The sequence below is a fragment of the Antechinus flavipes genome, chromosome 1 (genome assembly GCF_016432865.1).
Source record: "Antechinus flavipes isolate AdamAnt ecotype Samford, QLD, Australia chromosome 1, AdamAnt_v2, whole genome shotgun sequence".
Lineage (NCBI taxonomy): Eukaryota > Metazoa > Chordata > Mammalia > Dasyuromorphia > Dasyuridae > Antechinus > Antechinus flavipes.
The window spans coordinates 379,125,433-379,148,665 of NC_067398.1; the positions used below are offsets into that span (position 1 = coordinate 379,125,433).

General features: G+C 36.4%; 1 protein-coding gene across 1 annotated transcript in view; it reads right to left on the bottom strand.

The window, feature by feature from the left end:
- GALNT1 (polypeptide N-acetylgalactosaminyltransferase 1) overlaps positions 1 to 23,233 on the bottom strand; it is a 165,126-nt gene that overhangs the window by 62,938 nt on the left and 78,955 nt on the right. The window contains exon 4 of the mRNA XM_051969768.1: positions 5,146 to 5,312. Coding sequence (XP_051825728.1) covers positions 5,146 to 5,312 — 167 coding nt within the window. The remainder of the gene's footprint in view (positions 1 to 5,145; positions 5,313 to 23,233) is intronic.

Consider the following 23,233-nt stretch of genomic DNA (forward strand, 5'->3'; position numbering starts at 1 on the left):
CATTTTCCAATTGCCCCTAAGAGTTCCAATCTCCTACCTTTCAGGCAGGAAAAAATGGCCTTTTCAAACAAAATTCTCACAGACAAAACTCAGCACACTGTTTCCCTTCACAGACTATTCCTCTTCATCTATTGGAGTGTTCATCAGTGGAACCCCCTCTTATGACCAAAACAAGGCCTTCTTCCTTCTCTCCCCGCTTTTTCCATCCTTCTCTCCTTACTCATTTTTCTTGCAGGTTTCTCCTATTGAGACCACAGGGGTCACTTTTACCTCATTACTAGCTCTCTACTTAACCTAGACACATCACATATTTCTTTATCTCTCCCTGCTCTCCTATCCCTCTTTCATGTACCCTTTCCTGTCGCTATTAGTCACAGACAAAAACATTGATTCATCTCTACACAGGGTGTTGCCAGATTCTGTCAAATAATACCTCAGATCTGCTTCTTCGCTGTTAGCTCCACCATATGGCTACATTCACCCCTTTCTGTTTGTGTACATTTAGAAAAAGTCTCTTACTGGTTTCTCTGCTGCCACTATTTTTCTTAGTGTCCTTGGCTGTTGTATTTAATCTGTTATACTGCATTTTTGTTGTTTGTGCTATTTGAGAAGCAAATTTCTTCAATTCTGCTTTTATTCCTAAAATTATTTTGGCTGAGGCAACTGGGGTTAAGTGACTTGCCCAGGGTCATACAGCTAGGAAGTATTAAGTGTCCTAGGCCAAATTTGAATTCAAGTCCTTCTGACTTCAGGGCTGGCACTCTATCCACTGTGCCACTTAGCTGCTCCCTCCTCCCCCCCAAAAATTATTTCAAATGGTTTTTATCATTTAATACCTATCTGTTTTCATTATGGTTTTGCTCAAATTTGCAGAGTAGGTTGCTACATCCCTAAGCTCTACTGCTCTTTGGACTATATTATTCCATTTCCTTCTACATTTTTTGGTGGGTGAAAAATAATTTCATGTTATTCAAATTTACTTCCTTTGCAGTTCAAGGTCTTTCTCCTGATCATTTGCAGGACTTATTTCTAAATTAAACTGTTAAATTTAACTATGATGTGTCTTGGAGTTTTGTAATGTTGGTTTCCCCACCCCTGCCAAAGGCAAATAATTATTTCAACTTCATTTTTTTTTCTCAGTTCCAAAGTTATGAGCAGTTGTTAATAGTTTTTCTTTTGTTGTATTCCTCTGGAAAGTATATTATTCTCACACTGTCTCTATGCATCTAGGCTTTGATCTTAGTATGCTTTGCTTGTATAGTGATCATACATTCTTTTAACATTGTCTTTTGCTTCTCTCCTTCTAGATTGTCCTTTATTTCTATATGTTTGTCTTTCCAGTCTGTTTTCTTTTTCTCTCTTGTTCCCCCCAGCAAAACCTGCCATTGCAGATTTCAGTTTTTCTGTTCTACCTATGAGTTTTACTATGCAGGTGCCATGAATTCTACTCTCATAATTTTCATTTCTCTTTCAAACTACTCAGGAACAGTGTGTTGTCATTTCTATGTTTTCCTCCCCTTCCACAAGGCTCTATGTCTCATTAAGCATTAGGTTGTTTTCGTTTTCCGGCATTTATTTATTGATACCTGAACTAATTTTTACTAGATCTAGAAGCCATATTTCCTTCTGTTGTTAATGTTTTCCCTATTGATTTATTCAGTTACATTCAAGGTTTGAGTTTTCTTTTTCCTTAGATCTTTGGTAATTTTAATCTTTCCTCACACCCAATTTTCTCTTATTGTTCACTTTCTGACTCTCTTCCTTATGGTAATTTCCCTGAAGACTATATTTCAAATTATTTTATATTCCCTCTCTCGCAAACCTGCCCTCCCTCTCAATGCCACCCCATGCAGGGTCTCTTCCCAAGTGACACATGAACTGGCCCTAGCTGGATGCTGAAGCATTTCCCTAAAATTTAGTCAAATGCTAGATAGCATCCTCCTCTTCTCTATCCTCTGACCCCAACACACGCTCTCCTGTCCCATGCTCTGTGTTCGTCCATTCTCTGCACTCACAGTTCCCAATTCTGCAGCACTGGTGAGACAAGGTTGTCTCCCATGCACTAGCTCTCCGTTATGGTCCCCAAGAGGTTTCTTCTTCTAAAGGGCTACTGATAAACTGCTCCCTGTTTATGGCCTAAGCAGAATTCTGAAGCCTGAATCTAAGGTCTCCAAGTCATTAGATTCAAGAAGAAGGAACTTAAATGTGGTTTTGTTGCTAGCCTGTGTGCTGGATACTTGGGCTGCTACTCTATATTCTTCCGCTAGTGGTATGGGAGTTGGGGAAGGGTGCTGAGGGAGCTCATGGTAGGTCAGAGTCCATAACTGACCTTTTTTATTCTGAATACATTAGAACAGTAGAGACAGCTTATGTTGCTTTATCTTAGGCATATAATTTCTCTTTTCGGAGAGCTGTGAGAGATTCAGGGAATCAGAAAAAATGTCTAGTCTTTTCATCTTGTTGCTAATGTGTCCCAGAGGTCCTGACTTAAGAGTATTTTTATTGGCTATCGCCCATGCATGGAATAATCTCTTTCACATTAGGTCTCCTGGATTCTGACTTCTTTTAAGTTTCACCTAAAATTTCACTTTTTGTAGGAAGTCTTTCCTGATCTCCTTTAATTCTAGTACTTTCCTTCTGTTCCTTGTTTGTACATAGTTGTTTACATGTTGCCTCCCTCATTGGATGATGAATTCCTTGAAGGAAAGGACTTTTACTTTTTCTTTGTATCTCCAGTGTACAAGTGTCTGGAACATAACAGAAGCCTAATATTTATTGATTACCTAACTTGGTATTTAGTTGGGAAATGGGAAAAACATATAAAATGGCCATTTGAAGAATGCTAAGGGGTTCTTTTTTTTTTTTTTTTAAAAGGTTATGGGAGATCTGAGAACATTTGAAAGAAGCAGAAAAAAAGATTAAAGGGATTAAAGATCAGAAAGATAAAGAAGGAGGAGAGATGAGGAAAGGAGTTGTTCATTGTTTGTCCTTTCCTCTTCAAGAGGACCATGACATCAAGGGAGGTGATGCTATGACATAAAAGTACATTGGACTGAAGTGAGGAAGGGCAGTGCAAAGTTACCAGTCTCACTTTCTCCTCTGAAGCCACTTGGATCCAGGGGCAAAATAAAGATGACTCAGGAGGCAATGGGAAACCCTGGCCTTTTAAAACTAATAAACAGATTTATATTTTGTTTAAACTAATATAGTTGTTTTAAACTAATAAACAAATTTATTATTTTTTGTTTAACAAGTCTCAGTTTGACTGAGGCAATATCCATTTAGGTAAGAAACAAAAAAAGGAATGACGTCTTTAACCTGTCAAAAAAACTAGGGATATAATTCTCTGAAGAAGACAAGAAATGGGATCACTTTCATGGGTGATAGAAGAATCCATGAAGAATCCTTGAAGAGGGAATAGTTTGGACAAGAAGATTAACTTCATTATCAAAGACTACAAAGGAGGGGTGATGACGAAAGGTTTTGAGATAAAGGAAAGAAGAGAAGACAGAGGTCACTGTGAACATTTCATTTTCTTCAGCAAATGAAGAGATTAGGTTCTCAGGATGGTTCAGTGAGAAGGAAAAAGAGGCTTCATGAAAAGAGAAAAAATTTGGAATAGTCCTTGTGGGGGAGTGAAAGAGAGAACCAATTAAGGAGGAATTGAAGGATTGCCTTGCAGCAGGAAGGATCCAATTGAAGCTGCATAACATAAATTTATATAGTACTCCAACAGCTATAACTCTGTATAATTCTATCCAGAAGCCTATGAATAACAGCAAAGGCAGCAGATGCCAGGAACAATCCAGAGCCAGTGTTCTGAAAAGGAGCAACAAAGAAGTGGTGAGGGATTTGAAAATAAAGGATACCAATTCATTGAACTGGTGAATTATAGAGAAGGGAGGAAAACAAAGTCAGAGGATGACATGCAGTATGAGAAGAGTACAATGAGAGTGAAAAATCGATTTAGGAGGTGTGAAGCACAAGAAAACACTTAATTACAGCTTAGGATCAGATAGAGAGGAATCAGGCTACCCCCCTCCCCCAAAGATAAAGAATGTTGTTAGAAAATATTGAAATTCAGGGCGTAAGCATTTCTATGGGCAGTTGAGACAAAGTAGAGAATATTGCCAAATCTCATGAGATTTGAGACTGAGGATTTGAGATAATATAATTTAAAGAAGTACTAAGACGAACACTGAAATTCCCTAGTATAAGGTCAGGAATGAGGATAGAGGAGAAGGCTAAAACCATGTGGAAAGTTGAAAAAAAGGGGAGAATGACCTCGGGAGCTAGTAGATAACATCCACCTAAATCAATATTGAGCAAAACATTTTAATAGAGTGAACTTCAAAAGCTAAGTTGCTAAATGATGTCCGGCAAAGAAGGGAGTCCAAAAGTGGTAGTGGGGAGGAGCAAAGAGTCTTTCAACTCTCCCTCCAGGACCAGTGTGGGGTAAGGGAGGAATGTAATAAAGAAATTAAATGAAGGCAGAACAAGTGTTAGATGGGATGGCTAGGGACCAGTGTTGTCAGGAGGAAACCAAATTTCAGTGAAAGCAATCAGATGGAAGGATTTATAAAAGGAATTAGACAAGAATGAAGGAAGTTTGTTCATTCTAGAATAGGAGCAAGTGGGAAAAATAAAAGAAAAATATGTATTACTATGAGTGAGGTGTGAGGCAGAAAGTAAAATAAAGCTAATCTAGGGACCCTACTATTCCAGGGTTGACCCAAGGTTTGTTAAGGCTGCTTTTTATGTTGCCCAGATTGTGTAAATTTACAGAATGCATAATTTCTTCTCCAAGTAAGGAATGCAGCTTACCATAATCAGCACCCTAAGAAAATTGTAATTCTTAAAACTTGCTTGAATTTCAATAAATTATATAAAGCAGTATTAAGTCTTTTAAAATATAAGTTTAACACCTGTCAATAGAAAATTACAAATGCTAATTAAATGAAGTGATCATGGAGTTAATAAATAAAAGGGTTTTTCCCTCTGAGACACTATTTAAATGATTATGGAATTCTGAAATAAAAAAGAAATTCATACAAAAGTTTAAAAAAAGGAAAAGAAAAAAGCAACTATCATTGGCAAAATGCATTCTTCTCTCATATAACATAAATATTTATATTTTTGATTTACCTCTTTCACTTGCGTCATCTACCAGAACGATTTCTTCTAGCATGTGTCTTGGTGATCGGTTTATTACACTATGGACAGTTCTTAGAAGTGTACTCCAAGCCTCATTGTGGAAGACAATCACCACACTTGTTGTAGGAAGATTATCAGGATATACCTTTGTTTTACATCTAGAAAAAAACAAAATTATAACACAAGACTTTACTAACACCTTTTCTGATTGCCCCATCTGCTCCCCTGATTATTTTACATTTATTTTGTATACACTTGTATAAGTAACTGTTTACTTCTTCCTAATAAAATGTAAGCTCCCTGAGAGTCAGAAAAGTTTTATTTGTCTCTGTATCCCTACCTCTTAACACAGTGCCTGGCATGTGGAAGACAATCACCACACTTGTTGTAGGAAGATTATCAGGATAAACCTTTGTTTTACATCTAGAAAAAACAAAATTATAATACAAGACTTTACTAACACCTTTTCTGATTGTCCCATCTGCTCCCCTAATTAATTTACATTTATTTTGTATACACTTGTATAAGTAACTGTTTACTTTTTCTTAATAAAATATAAGCTCCCTGAGAGTCAGCAAAGTTTTATTTGTCTCTGTATCCCCATCTCTTAACATAGTACCTGGCATAAGAAACAATCAAGAAATGTTTGTTGAACAACAGTACATTTTAGATTAGGAGTCCCTTAGTCTTTTTGCTCATGAGATGCCCCATTGGATAATAACTGTTGTATAAAGAAAAGCTGACTAACAGAACACATAAAGATTGTTACAAGAATCTACTACCTTAATCACAGAACAAAGACAAGTTGGAAAATTCTTTCTTAAAAAAGAAAAAGGCAAAAAATCACAAACTCTTTTCAAAGAAATTCTATTTTATTAAGTATAATAGCACTCATATAAAATTACATGTCATAGTGAATATTTTATTGATGTCAAAGATCAAAAGGAAAATGTTAAGTATTCATATTGACTCTTGGAGATCTGATATTCATAGGAAGTCTATGGGCCATAGGATAGTAGGTAGAAGAGTGTAATTATATAGTACTAGACTTGGAGTTGAGTTCAAACTCTGGCTCAGTTATTAATTTTACTAATTAGTAACCCTGCAAAAGTAATTTGACTTCTTTACCCTCAGTTTATTAATCTGCAAAATGGGCAAAACAGCCATCTACCTCACAAGGCTGCTATGATTAATCTGCAAAATGGGCAAAATAGCCATCTACCTCACAAGGCTGCTATGATATTTAATAAGGTAAGATATGTAAGCATTTTGTAAATCTTAAAATGCTATATAAAAGTTAAGTATGGTTATAATTTTATGGCAGCCTTATATTAAACTCATAAAGGAAAAAATGAACTTTTTAAAGCTAATAATACTGCCAACCCTTTCTGATAAGCACCTGGTTTGATGCAAAATTTGCCATTATTCTCAAAATGATTTTTCAGATTAACTAACATTTACATAATTATAAATAACATTGTAAATCTCTCCCCAAAAACTGTTGATAGGAACCATTATAGACTGTAAAAAGTCAGACACATATTTGAATTCAAAAATGTAATCTATCAGAAAAAAAAAACACAAAAAAATCCCGCAAGTAATTATTTATTTACTAAGTGTTAGTCTGTTAAATACCTAGCATGTACCAGGAGTTAATAAAATATATACATACAAAACAATTTCCTTCCAGAGAAGTTTTAAATTTAGTTGGGGAAATAAGACTGATGAGACTTCATGAAAAACCATAAACTCTTAAGATTTAAAATGGAGACATATCAAAGTAAAAATAATGATACATATGGAAGAAGTACTATAAAAGACCTCACTCATGATATATGGTTGTTAAATGTCAAGGCTAATCATATAGTAAAGAATGATCATTAATGTGAAGAACAAGACAGACTTTCTGAATACAATTCTGATATAGCTGTGGAATATGTGAAAACAAAAGAAATAGTGTCCAGTATGACATGGAGATTCCCTATGCTAAATTTATTATGAGGATGTGGAAAAAACTGCACAAAATAAAAAGCATAGACAGATTATATATACCTAGACAGATGAGATCACAGACTCACTTACATACAAAATGCTGCTAAGTATACATATGCAACAATTACCTTCCAATTGCCAATACAAAAAGTTTCTTAGAAAAAGAATTGGAAGAGAATTTTCTCTAGATATTAAAAAGAAAGAAAGAAAAAAGACTGAGCAAAGATAAACATCTGGGAACAATATGAGTATAAATTCCCATAACAAGAAAAACTGAAACAGACACATGGAGAGTGAGTAGGAAGATGGAGAAGGACTGGATCTAGCAGATATATGAAACACAGAAACACTGAAAGAGTCTAGATCTAGTACTGTTAGAAACTTTAAGGGAATATGTGCTCAAATTGTATGGCAAAGAAATTAGACCTAAAGAATACAAAATTATAATCAGTAAATCTGAAATTATTTTTAGAAGGATGGATACAGAAAGCTAATTTTTAGCACTTCTGGAAGATACAAGAAAAAGATCTAGGAATTTATATTGATTATAAGCTTAATTTTAGTCAACTATATATAGTGACAAAAAATAAAACCAATGCAAGGTGAGGTTTTTTTTTTCATTTTTGTTGTTGTTGTTGTTGTTTTTTTATAGATACTAAAGATTTCCAGTCTCAGGTAAAAAGAGAATCAAGACCTTCCTCTTACTATGCCTTCCATCTTCTGCTGCTTGTGTCCCTTTACAGAAGGTTATCAGAATGGGGCTAAAGAGAGACTTCCATACATAGCAGTGCAAGTAGCTTTCCACCTCCTATTGCCAACCTAATCTTTCCCCTCCTACCCTTATCTACCACAACAGATTATCTTTGATCTCAGTCTTTCCATCTCTTGCTCTTGCTAATCACCAACAGAGCAAAAAGGAGTTGTAAAATGGAGTTTTTCATCTAACTGTATATCTTCCATTTCATGATGCCACTGTTTACAGTTGGAGCTGCAGCTTCCTCTGGGAAGAGGAATGATACCTTCCTTCTCAAACATTCTCACAATTGATCATACTCTACAAATCCTAGTAATTTTGAACATATACGAGCCATCATCCAAATTCAGATCCTCTAACAGACATGTCCACTAAATTTCATTAGACAAGTATAGAGAGTACCAACAGCTAAGTTCAAGTTATAGAGTTTAAAAGCAACATGATTCTTAAGCCCCCAGGCCCAATTGTTTCACCATTTTGCTGTAAGAAACCCTTTAGGAGTAGGAGCCTACAAAGGACTAATAAACAAAACTGGTTATAATAAATGCAATAATGGGGCAAAAAAAGTAATTATGTTTCCTAATCGGTGGTTATACAAAGTAACAGAAATTGTCTAATACATGCAACAATATAATAAAAATGACAAAAACTCATTTTTTGTCTTCACAAGAAATTCATAAGACTTATATCCACAAAAATTCAAGAAAAGTAAAACATACATATTTTAACAATTTACATTTCTTAAACAAACATAGAAAAGTAGATCACAATTAAAAATTATGCAAAAATCCTTTTTTTTGGTACTGGCAAAACACTGGAGACAGTAGATGTCTATTAACTGGAGAATGGCTGAATAAATTGTATTTTGGAAAGAATACTCAAGACAATGAATACAAAGAAGCACATGGAAGCTTTTACATACATCAATATAAATAGCAATAAGCAGAGCTAGGAAATAACACATGTGATGACTACAACAAGGTAAATGTTAAGACCCACAATAAAACAATTCAATATATAATATATAACATATTTATCATATGTTATATATTATATAAATTGTATATTTTATTATACATATTATATAATATATAATTATGCATAACAACTATATGTTATATGTATTTTATATATAATATATAACAGCATATATAATATATATCATAACACAGCTTCAGTATTGTGGTCAGTTCTGGATACCATTTAGAAAAGACATGTATGTTAACTCAAAACAATGCTATTAAGAGGATATATATCACATATAATAAGAAATTATATCTAATTTCTTAGCCTCAAAGAAGAGATATGAAAAGATACCTCCCCTTTAAGTGTGGAACTGCATATAAAGTTTAAATTTGTTCCAATGTATGATTTTACTGAATTATTTTCCTCTTCTTAACTCTTTTCCTTTGAAGGAATGAAAAATATAGAAGAAAATGTAGATAATATAAAAACAAAAAACATCAATAAAACTTTATTTTAAAAAGAAGCAAAATATATGCACAAATATTGGGGAGTGGTGACATAAGCTATAGCTTGTGAATATAAAAGAATATTACTGAGCTATAAGAAACAGTATGAAGAATTTGGAGAAGTGAGAAAATTTATATGGACTGATACAAAGTAAACAGAATCAGAAAAATATTATATACAATGACTACGACAATGTAAATGAAAAGAAAAGAAATGAAACTAAACACTATGTATAATTATAATGACTAAGCTTGACTTTAGAGAAGAGTTAAGAAAATGCACCTCCCTTACTGCATATACCAATCTGGTTGATATGTTCTATACATTTACTTAAAAGATTTTTTTTAACCTTTTAAAATTTTCTATTACAAGCGATATCCTCTAATGACATAGTTTTGAATTATTATCCATGAGGATGAGAACAAGTTAGGAGATATTTGGAAATGAAGGTGAATTAAAAACAAAATATATCAGTTTTTAACATCTCAAAATTTTAGAGGGTAAGAAATCCATACTTGGGTTAAAAAACCTAGTGTATAAGCACAGAATGTAGAGAAATATAACCACAATGGAGTTAGTGAAAAAAAATTACGAGATTAAGCAGTTGCAAGCTCAGTAAAAGTTGAAAGTATAAATCTATAAATAAAGAGTACGGCGAGCAAAAAAAGCTAATATGAGCTTAGACAACATTAAAAGAAATATACCAGGGACATCTAGGTGGCACAGTGGATAGAGCATTAAATGCCCTAAAGTCAGGAGGAACTGAGTTCAAATCTGATCTCAGACACTTAATATTTCCCGGCTGTGTGACTCTGAGCAAATCACAACCTCAATTGCCTCAGCCAAAAAAACAAAACAAAACAAACAAAAAAAAAAAAACAAGTATTCCCCATTCTGCCCTAGTTAGAGAAACACAGCTTCAGTATTGTGGTCAGTTCTGGATACCATTTAGAAAAGACATGTATGTTAACTCAAAACAACGCTATTAAGAGGATAAGTAAAGGATCTAAGAACTTTGAAGAAGTGATATTAGAAGTAAATACCTTCAAATATTTGAAAAATGTCATGTGGAAAAGTGACTTTTTTGTTTTGCTTTTCATTTGTTTTCAGAAGACAGATTATAGGAGAGAGTTTTCAACTAAAAAAAAAAAATAACGCCACACAAAACTTTCCTCAGAAATAGAGTTGCTCAAAAATGGAACTGGCAGTCTTTAAAAATAGTGAGTTCCTCATATGTTGAAATTTTCAAGTGGTAGCTTATAATCACTTGTCAAGGATTTTTCAGATAAGATTCCTATTTTAGATATGAGTTGAACTGGGGAAATTTTGAGGTATGATTCTGTGACCCTGTAGGAATAAAACTATCTAACTAAAAGGTTATGCTTTCCTTTTTTAGATATTAGAAAAATGATTTCATGGAAGCATTTTTTTTAACATTAGAAATGTTAAATGGAAAAGAACATCTCCCAGAACCTGTGCTGTATCTAACAAATAAAATACTTGAAATTTAATCTTTCCATATGGCATTTACTCTTTAAGAAAAAAACAAAAAGGAAAATCCACTTTATGAGAAACAAATGGTTATACTTCTAAAATTAATATACTCAGACTTTCTTTTACCTAAACATTTTCTAAAGTAAAATTTTAATCCAAAAGAACACAGGCTCCCTGAGGTATATAAAGACTGCTTTATTTTTGTCTTTGCATTCCTCTCAGTTAACACAATAACTGTTATAGAAATTACTGCTGACTGATAAATGCCTTCATGTTTCTACTCTCATTTTTTCAGTTTTTATTTTGTTTTATATGTTATTATTAAAAAGTAAATTGTCAGATCCAAGAAGACTATAAGAAAATCATGAGTAATGCATGAAGATCATTAAAAAAATGAATGAAAATAAAAAGAAAATGAGTAACAGTTGCTATGGCACAAAAACACAAAATAAAACTTTAAAAAATTAAAAACTGCCTGATATTTCATTACCAAACATCTTTCAGAAACTAGCTTTTCCAAATAACTGACTTTTTATTTTTAGTTTCTGTACACAGACAATATTTTAAAAATGATAATACACTACTATACATACTTAACATGTATAAGACTGCCTGCCATCTAGGGGTGGGGGTGGAGGAAGGGAAGGGAAAAATCGGAACAGAAGTGAGTGCAAGGGATAATATTGTAAAAAATTACCCATGCATATGTACTGTCAATAAAAAGTTATAATTATTTTTAAAAATGATAATATATTTTCTAGAAAGGATGGGGGCAGGTAGGAGATACAATAGAGCTCTGGGCCTGGAGTGAGGCAGATTTATCCTCTTGAGTACAAATGTGGCCTCAGACACTTACTAGCTGTGTGACTCTAGGCAAGTCAGGGCAAGTCTGTTTGCCTCAACTTCCTTATCTGTAAAATAAACTAGAGAAGGAAATGGCAAACTACTCCAGCATCTCTTCTAAGAAAACTCCAAGGAGGTCATAGAGAATTGGACACAACTGAACAACTACTACAGTAGTAGCAAGAATAAAGCCTGGTACAGTGCATACAGAAGATCCAGATTCCAATCCTAACACTGATGCTTACTCCCTGTGTATGGTTTTGGGCAAATCACTTTATATCTTTGTGTTAAGGGACAGGTCAATTCTCCGAGAGCCTCCACAGCTGTGAATCATAACATCTGAAGGAGTTGCAAGGCAGCCTTTGCTGACACAGGTGTTTTGGACTGGGAATGAGATAAATTGGAGGCAGAGGAAGAGGAGAGAGGGCAGACAATGCAACGGCCCCTCAGTAGGGAGGTCAAAAAACAGCAACTGCCTCTCAGTCTCCTTGTATCATCCTCTCACAAGAGAAGATCCATTCTGGGTCACTGTCAAGTGGCTCTTGTGTATTCCAACAGCTCTCCCATGTATTCCAATTTTAGTTTTCTCATCTGTAAATCAAAATGGCTTCTAAGATATCTTCAGGATCGAGATCTATTGTTATAACTTTCTGAAAAATGTACTGAACAAAATTTCATCTTTTCTAAACATTACTGTGATGCATACACACAGAACTACAGATGAAAATGGTGTCCTAACCTTACGAAATACTTTGCTTATTTTATTAGGTTTTCTTTCTTTTAGTATTTTTTATCTTTCCCAAAAGGATTACATAAGTGAGATTTACACGGCCCTATACAACTACCTGTTTGTAAAATTTGTAAGTCAAAGATCAAAATAAGACTTTTCCCAAGCGATTTTCTTGCCTTCCAGAAAACAGTTCTATATTCTTTACAATTCTTTATCAATGACTTGAATTGTAAGGAATGCTCAAAATACCCTTATTTTTATATTACTAACACAATGAAACCCTATTATCTGTCAATCTCATATTATATCAAGGACTTATACTTAAGTATTTTAGAAAGAATTTACTTTGAAGAAGCAGAGCCAAGATGGCTCTAGAAGGAAAGGAATACATCAAATTCCCTTGACTCATGTCCCACTCCTCCAAACACATCTAGGAAACACAACAGTCAAGATCCTGATGAGGAAACCCAAGGAAAAAATCCATGACTAGATTTTTCCACTCAAGTTGGCAAAGGGAATCAAACAAAGAGGTCTGGGGATAGGATCTAGATAGGAATATGGTGCATGCAGTCTATCTGAGGAAAGACTGTGGTCCCAAGGCAAGCACAGGTCCAAGATCCAGGACAGAAGGGCCTAAATTTGATTAGGGAATGGGAATAGGTGCTCTCTACCCAGTTTGGGGTCACCAATTTTGAGTAAACTGAAGGGAACTATGTCTTGGGGTGTCATTATAAAATGAAAAGCAGTCCTAGGCCTTAAGCTATGTAGAAGGAGCTTGATTTTGAACAACTGTCATGTGGCTCAGACCCCAGTTATGGAGCTTGTTTCAGTTCTAGTTTCAAGCCAAGTGTGAAACTTGAAGCAGAAAAACTTGGCCAGTAATTCTAGACTTAGAGGAGGAAGATTTCTGCCACTTTCAACCAAGAAAACTTTTAAGGTAGCTATTAGTTAGTGGCTGAGTCCAGCAGCAGTTCATTGGAATTCTAAAAGTTTAAAACCCTTAGACTCAAACCCAGGTCAGGAACTAGCAGAGACCAAGAGTGCAGAAATTATACTTTGTCCTTGATCAGACTACTTTGCAAGTACTGAAAGCTTGCTGCTCCCCCAACCTGAGCTGTCCCCGAGATCCTGAAAAAAAAACAACACTCCAAATTCCAAGAAAGAAGCTTAAAGGACCAGCTCAGAACTTCCTTCCAGATTTCTGAAGTGCCAGGCCCTAAAATAAAGGCCAAAGTGAGGAACTATACTAGAAGAATGAAAAATAAAAAGAGAACATATTATCAAGAAAAGGGTATTATGGTCACAAGGAGCTATAACACTGTGAAAAAAGAAATATAAGTAAAGCTTTAAAGTAAAATATAGCTTGGGAAAGGATTTATTTACTACAATGCTTGCAAACCTTGGATGGACACTGGTAACTGCGGTAGGCCAAGACATCAACTGACATTCCCCCCACCCACCCTAAAAAAGATTCAATTTTTATAAAATTTTGCACAAAAGTAACATTCAAATTTCATTTTAATTCATATAATGTTGAGATTCTCATATAATATCATCCATAAAAATCCTTTATTATCATTCTTCCTAAACCCACCCCTCTTCCAAGATTCTCTCTTTATGTTGAAGATACTGTTATTCTCTCAGTTTTTCAGCGTCAGTTCTCCTCATTCCACATATCCAACCAGTCACAATTATTGATATTTCTGCCCTGTACAACATCCCTTACCTCCATTAATCACAGAAGCATGATGTTACTTTAGTTCCTTATTAACTTAGATTGATTACAGCAATGATTTCCTAATCCCCCAATCAAGTGGATCCTTTACATACCTGCCAAAATGATTTTCCTTTAACAGAGGAATCACTTCCCTACTCAATAAATTTCTGCTACCTCTAAGATAAAATATAAAGCCCTCTGTTTAACTTTTTTCATAATCTAATCCCTTATTAATCTATCCAGATTGCATATTTTATATGCCCTTCATGTGATCCAGCCAAATAGGCCTTCTTGCTGTTACTCATATATCCTTTATTGTGTTCGTTTTTCACCCTGCCTTCCTGCATTTATTTGTTTTGGCCTTTCCTTATACCTTGAATGCGTTTCCACGTAATCTCTGCCTCAGAATCCTTCTTTTCCTTCAAGAAGTAGCCCAAGCTACTTCTTTTAACACTTTTTACATGAAACCTTTCTTGATTCTAACTGCTAGTATTCTGCTATCCAAATTGCCTTTTATTTATTTTATTCATTCTTGAATCTTACAATCATGCCATTTGCATGTTTATGAATTCTTAAATTCCCTTATCTGTGCATACTTTATTGACATTCTACCTCTCTCTTTGCCTTGCAACTCCAAATCCTGGAGCTGTTTTATAAATGTATATTGAATGAATAGAATAAGTTTGTCTCTTCAAATTCAATAGAGCCTAGGGAGAAGAACAAAGAAAGGATATCTTAGAATGACATAAAATTGAGACCTTACAATGGGCAAAAACTCTGCTTAATTCAACTTTAAATTATTTTTGTCATTGAAAATACAAATGAATGCAGGATAGACTGAAAACCTGAAGCTTCCTCACTATTTTTGCTGAAGAATCATAACATTTTTATTAAATAGAAGTCACAAATATCATGTAACTCAATCTCATTTTACAAAAAATGAAACAGAGGCTCAGAAGGATGAAATCACTTATCCAGGGCTACACAGAGTGTGAAATGGAAAGAAGTGGAAATGGAAAGAAATAACTGATACTATGTCTTTTGGGTCACAGCTACCTAAAAAATTCAGAAAGCTAAGAGAGAATTGGCTTAAAATTAAAAATCCCACACTGAAAGGATGAAAATCATTAACAATTCACATGTAACATTTTATAGAAGTGCTTTCCTAGCCAACATAGGCAGCATCAGAGCTAAAACTGGGGCAGGGCTCTTTGGGAAACACTGACTTTAGAGGGAATAAAAATTACAACCAGTGTTTCTTTAAACATTGTTCAGTATACATGTACATTCTGACAATACTTTCATTGCTTTTGCAGAATAGAAATTAGACAAAATTCCTCTGTGGCTGCTCTACATGAGTCCTTCCCCTACACTCCTCCTCCATGGAAGCTTCCCTCATAGCAACCAAAAAGGGAGTGAGGGGGAGAGGCAGAGGAAGGGAGCACAAACAATTGATAATAAATGTTTACTGGCTGACATCAGTTTAGTTCTTCTAAACTGGTCTCAGGTGTCAAAAGTATTAGAAGCAAGTATCACCACACTCTTTTTACAAAAAGCATGAGGAAAACTAAAATTTAGAGGTAAATCACATATCAGACTAAGAAAATCAAAGATAGAAAAAATAAGCGAACAAAGCCAATTTTGCTTTCCATTTTTCAGTAGTAGGGAAATAGAAGCTAAAAGAGCTAATGTGATAGATATATTTTTGGTCAAGACAGAAGAAAAGTCTGAATGAATTAAATGCCCCTCCGCCAATTACAATTATAATCATTACGAAGAATTTTATATACATTTTCCATCAAATTCACCAAAACAGAAGGTAAACTATAAATCCTCACAATTGCTGCATGATGTAGTAATAACTTGCAGAATGTAAGTGCTTGCCCACACATTTCATTGCTAGTAAGCAAGTGACAGTGACTTAAACCCAGGTCTCTGTTAATTCCAAATCCAGGGCGCTTTTCACTATACCATGCAACCTCAATAAAACTCAGCTAAAACCTTCTTTCTTCAAGAGGGGGCAATCAGATTATTACCATTCAACTTCTAATTTATTCAGTGGTCTCTTCCTTAGATAAGACTCATGGAATCTCAGCATTAGAAGGGATTTGAGTAGTGCTCATCATTCTTGGGTCTTGTTCTTTCACCAACCTCCAGATACAAGCTTTGGATTTCCCTATGCATTTGTCCTATTTCTCATTTATTTTCCCCTTAAAGACCCATTTCCAATCTTTCAAGTGGTTTAATCTCATTGATGAGAGAGTAGAAATATATTTCCACACTTCACTAATGTTATTGTCTAAACTGTTACTTGGCATGTAGAGTTACTTGACATTAATTCAAATACAAATATTACATAATCCCTGTATAACAAAAATACTTCATTCCTCCAAAGTGATCATGTCTTTTTATAAAGATGTAGAACCGACCCTGTGCTTCATACAGCTTTAGACAGCACAACAAAACTAACCAAGGACATGTCAAAATCTGATACCTGTCCCAGATTTTACAAGCTGGGAACAATTTCAAATAAACTTCTATAAAATGCCGAAAGGGTTAGTTTTGAAAGACTGCAAGATGCTTAAGCAAGAAGGCAGAAATCAAAAAAAGTAGTTATTAAAAATTAAAGACATGAAACATCTATAATTATCTTAACTGCAATCTACCTTATTTTATCTACAGTCTTATCTATAACACTGTAATAATATTAATATTAAATAATAATAATAGCAGAATGTAATACATTCTGGGTCCTGCTTACTATCCAAAATATGTGCATTTGTGTAACTGACATCATCTTGCCTATTTAATGAAGGGGAAAGGAGGAGGAGGGAGAGAATTTGGAGCTCAAAACCTGGGAGTGGGAGGGAAAAAATTTTAAAATGGCTTTTACATGTAATTGAGGAAAAATAAAATATTAATTTTTTTAAAAGAATAGAATCTGGAGAAAATAGGAAAAAGTGTATATGCATGTATGTATGTATGTATATATGTATGAGCACACTACTTAATTTAACTTCATATCAGGGTCTATACAAAAAGGTAGTATTCATTCACTTGAATTTTCACTGGGAAAAAAAGATTATGACATTGAGCTTAAGAGTTATTATAAATCTTATTTGGACTGCTCTGCAAGGACCTGAATGCAATCAGTTCAAAGTCATCTGCTAACACCACTGTGAGGGGGAAACGCCATTTATAAGCAATACCTGTTTTGTATCGACATCTTTCGTGACAGTAGCACACAATTTCTGAGTACATTTTATACCTTGCTTTGTTCACTATTTTTCCCTCTTTCAAATACCATAATATTTGATACCTCAATACACTCAAAACTGTTTTTGTCTCCAGCACTGATCTACCTCTGTGTATATTTGGTCTGGTCTATCTATTCTTTTACTTATTTGTTTTCTTTAATTTGATGTGGGAAAGATTCCTTTCTAGATTCCCACCCTCTCCTAGTTAATGATGTAAATTACCCTTTTACTTACAAATCCTGGTCCCTTTGAATTCCAATAGAAGATCTGATCTGTCCCAGCCCCACCCAGATCTAAGCCAACTTTGGAGCTACACCCAAAAGCCCCCCCCCCCCACCCCGAGCTAAATATCCCATTATAAAAGGGAGACACTGGGACCCCCTCTTTGCAGAGATTCCAAACATGCTAGCCATGTGAGGACCCTCTGTCCGGTGCCCTCCTTATCTCTACCTTCACCTATATTTTAACCTTGCTTACCCAATAATAAACCTCTTTTATCAATCTAGCTCTCAGGCCAATAAATGCTTTTATTGGGGACTTGCGCCGCTACTAGACCCCATTTACTGCTGTATCCTTGAGCCGAATCCAAGAGTGTTGCAGGGGAGCTTTGCTTGACTCCCTGTACCCCAAACCTGCCACTAGAAATCAACTAAACCCTAATTTCATTTAGGTACCCCAAATCTAGATCTCAACAAATTGCTATTACTATACCCCCATGAAGTATATTAGAACGCTATGGCACTGAGTCCAGATGTTTTAATTCTACTGTAACCAATAAGGATATTACATAAATATTAAGAAGTCTTTTCCATTGGGGAAGAGAGTTCTTTCCAGTTTCACCATTATGTGCTGTTGAGATTGAACGAGTTAAGGTGAGATCTTTCAAGATAGTTGTGAAAATCAAGTAAGGCTTCATCAATTTCAAAGTTTAAGTAGGCCTGAAGGACTTTAAGCATTAAGTCAAGGGAATACTTAAAGGGTCTCCTCCCTGCTATTCTCCTAAGGGCATACTTAAAGTCTCCTTCCTGCCATCCTCCTAAGGACATACTTAAAGTCTCCTCAATGCTATATCCCTAAGGGCATACTTAAGTCCCCTTCTTGTTATCCTCCCTATTTCAACCAAATATGGGCAACTATGTACTTACTGTCAAGTTCAATTTCCTGGGTAGTTCCCACGTTTAGAATGTAAGATCCTCAGCCAATAAGGATGCGGGCCAGTGATGGAAGGGGAATTTGCGTTAGGGATTAAAAGCATCGACCCTGCCCTCTACGGTGCTTCCTCCCTTCGATTGTCTGCATGATAGGTGGGTGGGTGGGTGGGATGCCCAATTCTCGGGAGAACGTATAATAAACTTTGCTTTGCTTTTAGAGATCTCTTCAGTCTTTTTTTTTTTTTTTTTTTTATTAAATGACCCACACAGTCTTGGGGGCTCGTCCGGGATTACACTACTTGTGGTGAGTAGGTGAATCCTTGGGGTGCTAGCGAGGCAGCGCCCTGCCCTGATTTAGGCAGCCCGCCAGCATCCAGGGCTTCTCTTTACTCCCCAAGGTAAAGTGGGCCCGAAATGGAGAAAGTCAGAGCAAAGCAAAGCGAGAGAAACTCCGTGGTAAAAGGTAAAAATCCTAACAGGTCGGTGGAGGACAGGTATCAGTCAAGCAATTTGCTGCGCAGCAACCCAGAGGTAAGCCTCCTGTGAGGTTTTTGAGTCATAAACTCTGGAGGGATCTCTGGACAGGACCCTGTGAAACCTGGAGTCTTAAACTCTGGGTCTCTGTACAGGATCAGATAAGCCCCCTGTGAAGCTCTTGAGTCATAAACTCTGGAGGGGTCTCTGGACAGGAGCCTGTGAGGCCTGGAGTCTTAAACTCTGGGTCTCTGGACAGGATAGGCTTGGCTAGGCCTTTTGGGTGACTGGAGTCAACTGGCGACAATTAGTGTGTTTGGGTGTTTTGGAATTTAGATTCCGTCCAAATTCAATAGGTGTGGTCCAGTTCCAGCCAGCCCTCGTGGAGAGAAATGAGAAAAATGATCAGAAAATACTGGTAGATAGTCCCTTGGGAGATACATTAAGTAATTGGAACCAACTGCCAACATATACAAGGAAAAAGCAAGGAAAAAGGAAAAGATGATAAGGTATAGTTGTTTTGTCTGGGGTGACAAAGATATTGGTGAAGGCACTATTGAAGACTGGGGTGCCAAAGACTGAATTTGTACCTAAAAGAGAAGGAAAGGATTTAATTCCATCAGCTCCTCCAAGGGCTGGGAGGAGAACTTAGGTCTATTTTGAATTCTCTCTTCTCACTAGAGGAGAGGGGACTAATTAGAGGTGCAGCTATGAAGGAGTGGGACAGGAGAAACCCTCCAGCTGCAGGAGTAGTTTCAGCTGACCAGAAATGCCTTTAGCAGATCCCAATTGGGAGCACAATCACCCTATACATCGGGGAAGTATGTGGGATTGAGAGAGTGAAGATGGTGGCTTCTTTCCTTTCCCTCCCATGGGTCCTGACTGCAGTAGGGCCACATGGGACCAAGGGAAAGACATTGCTATTTGGTGAAATTCATTATTTTAAATAAGATGGTGAAAGTGGTTTTATATTATTGGGAATTTAAAGCCGTGTTTGGGATTTTAAGTTAAAATATAGGTTATTAAAACAAAATGCTGGTAGTTTACCTTAGGGGAGGTTGGAGTTCTATCGCCCTACTTAGATGGTGTGTTTTCTAGAGGTATTGGGTAATTTGTAACTGAGTTATGCCTTAAAATTTATCATCTCTGTTGGGCAATTATAAGTTTTATGAAATTTGGTTCAGTTATTTGAGAACCTTGAAATTTAAAGTTTAAAAAAAATTTTTTTTTTCTTCTTTGACTTAAAAGATGTGTTGAAAGATTGATTTGCAAAAGCAATTAGTAGTTTAAATGGAGCATCTAGTATTGGTTTGGGAGTGTTTAACATATGTCAGAGAAGGTTTAAGCAAATAAGCTTTGGAAGAAGAGAGATGGGACAGGAAGAAATGATGTGAGAGAAAAAGAGAGAGGAAAATAGCTCTCCAGAAATGGGGAAGAAAAAGGCACAATTCCGTAGTGAATCTGCCATTTGCCATTTGCCATGGGAAAAGGAGATATACCCCATAAGGTTGGGGCCTGTCTTGAGCTGGCAGATTGGATCCTGGGGAAATAGCACCCTAAAAAAGTTAACTGTGATAAGTTAGGGTTGGGAAGCATGGTGGAGTGGGGGAAGGGTGGCCACATGAAGAGGGACCTTGTCAGGTGATCTAATCCTCCTTCCCCATTAAGTATGGTGGCTGCAACACCTTGCTGGTTTGGATATCAATTGCTTCTACTGTTTAAAGGAACAGCCAACATTTATATGGTGTTAATAACTGAATGTTTTATTTTTATTTTTCAAATCTGCTCTAAGAAGTTTGTTGGAGCTGTAAGTTATCTGAAAGCAATTTATTTCTACTAAGATCCCATCTGTCTAAAGCAAATTATTTAATGCTTATTTACGTGCATGGTAATTTCCTTGTTTAATGAAAATGATAAAAAAATCTAGAGCAGGATTTTAATCTGATCTGATAATTTGATAGGGTTATTTCTGAAAATTCTTTTTTTAGAATGAAGAGAGTATTAATGTTAAATCTGAAAGATTTAAAAGTTTTTTTTAATGTAGAAACGGGATGCACAACATGCGATTTAGAATTTTTTTTCCTTTGTATTTGAGTATTTTAAAGGCAAATGATCTGTGTAATGTTAAATTTAGATCTACTTAGATAAGAAAGATAGCTGTATAATCTGTAAACCCTTTGCTGTGATGCTTGAGAATTAGATTCATCTGAAGCTCTTGATTAATGATAATTACTGTAGAAGATAATCCTTTGGGACTGCAGCTAATATTTGCTGGGAGTTTTGAATTCAGGTGTGACTGCATAGGTCATAAGGTTGGAATGGTTAAAACTTAAGGACAGTTACCTGAAATAAAACTGCCTTAAATAGATATTTTAATTTGCGGCCAGAGTTTGGTTGCTGCTATTAATCTTTTAACCTTTTTACTTCCTGGGGCTAGTTTCTTTCTCTAAAGATTTACTTGCCCAAGTACTTGGGGCCACTCCCACCTTGCCTTTTGAGAAAGCTGGGAATCTCACCGCCCTGATTAGGCTAAGGTTTAGGCCTAGAGCCTTTTACACTGTGTGTTGATGGAAGGCAGGGCTATCTCTGGAACCCCAATCCTAGGCCCCTGACTTACTTATCAAAGATCTATATTGTCATCAGATGCGTTTTTCATGTTTTGCATGATCATGGGGGGGCTATATGGGAAGAGAACATTTGACACCCACACAATTCAGCATTACATACGTGGAGAAAATGAAATGAAGGGGAATTCACTCTAGGTGAAGGGAAGGAGGCCTATAGGATCAGCTGCCCATGTTGCATTGTTGGAGCAAAGGCTCCTGACCAGTGGCTTTCCTTTCTAAAGTATAAGATCCGGTAGCCAAAGGATGGCTGATCTGTGTACCGGCAGTAGCTGCTACCACTCTCTTGGCAGAAGAGAGTAGGAAGCTCACCTTTGGAGGCAGTGTTATAGTAAGTGTCCCACACCAAGTAAGAACGATATTAAATCAGGGCTGGGAAATAGCTCACAGATTTCAGAATGTTGACAATCTTAATCCTGCCTCCTATTCCCTGGAACAGAACCACCACTGCAGAGGAATATTGTTGTTTAGAGTTAATTGATTTTCAAATGAAATTAAGAGGATTCACAAGACTCTCCAATGCCTGGGGGAGTAAATTGGTTTATAGATGGATCCTCTAGAGTGGTAGATGGGAAAAGGAAAAATGGGTTTGCTATTGTGGATGGAGATAGGACTTCTACTGTTACCAGGGGCAGTCTACCTGCCCATTGGTCGGCCCAAACCTGTGAATTGTATGCCTTAAATCAAACCTTGAAGTTATTGAGGGACTAAGATGGAAATGTATATACTGATTCGAAATATGCTTGGGGTGTGGTGCATGTATCTGGAAGGATTTGGGAGGAAAGAGGATTTGTAAATAGTAAAGAACTGGTCCATTATACACTAGTTAAGAGAGGTACTGGAAAACATTCTGGCCCCTAGGAATGTAGCAGTAATACATATAAAGGGACATCAGATGGGAAGCTCTTTTGAGGTAAGGGGAAATAGATTAGCAGATGAGGAGGCCAAGGAGCTAAAGACCAGGAGATTTCTCATATGGTGGCTCTGATACCTGTACTTCCCCCTAGTCTACCCTCTCCCAGCTTTACCCCCAAGGAAAAAGAGAAGGCCTCGACTCTCTGAGCAGTTGGGAACTCAGAACAACGATGGCTCTTACCTGATGGCAGAGAGGTACTGACCAAAGCAAGTATGAGGCAAGACCTTCAGCAACTGCACCAGGGCAGTCTCTGGGATGTCCAAAATCTGTGTGATGCTGTGCTGACAAGGTATGGTACCCCTGGCCTATATACTATGGCCTGACAACTGGTGGATGGCTGCCTCGTTTGTGGAAGGACTGACAAGGCTGCTCAACACCAGATCCCAAAAGGGGGACGACCTCTGGGAATCAGACCATTCCAAAGCATCCAGGTGGACTTCACTGAGCTGCCACCAGTGGGTCGCCTCAAATACTTGCTGGTCATAGTGGACCATCTGATCTTATGGGTGAGGCATTCCCCTCAGCCGAGCAACTGCCTCGACAGTAAGGTCTTATTAGAACAGATTATTCCCAGATATGGAATAGTGGAGAGGGTAGACTCGTATCAGGGAACACATTTTTCTGCCCAGGTGTTGCAGAATGTGATTGGGGCCT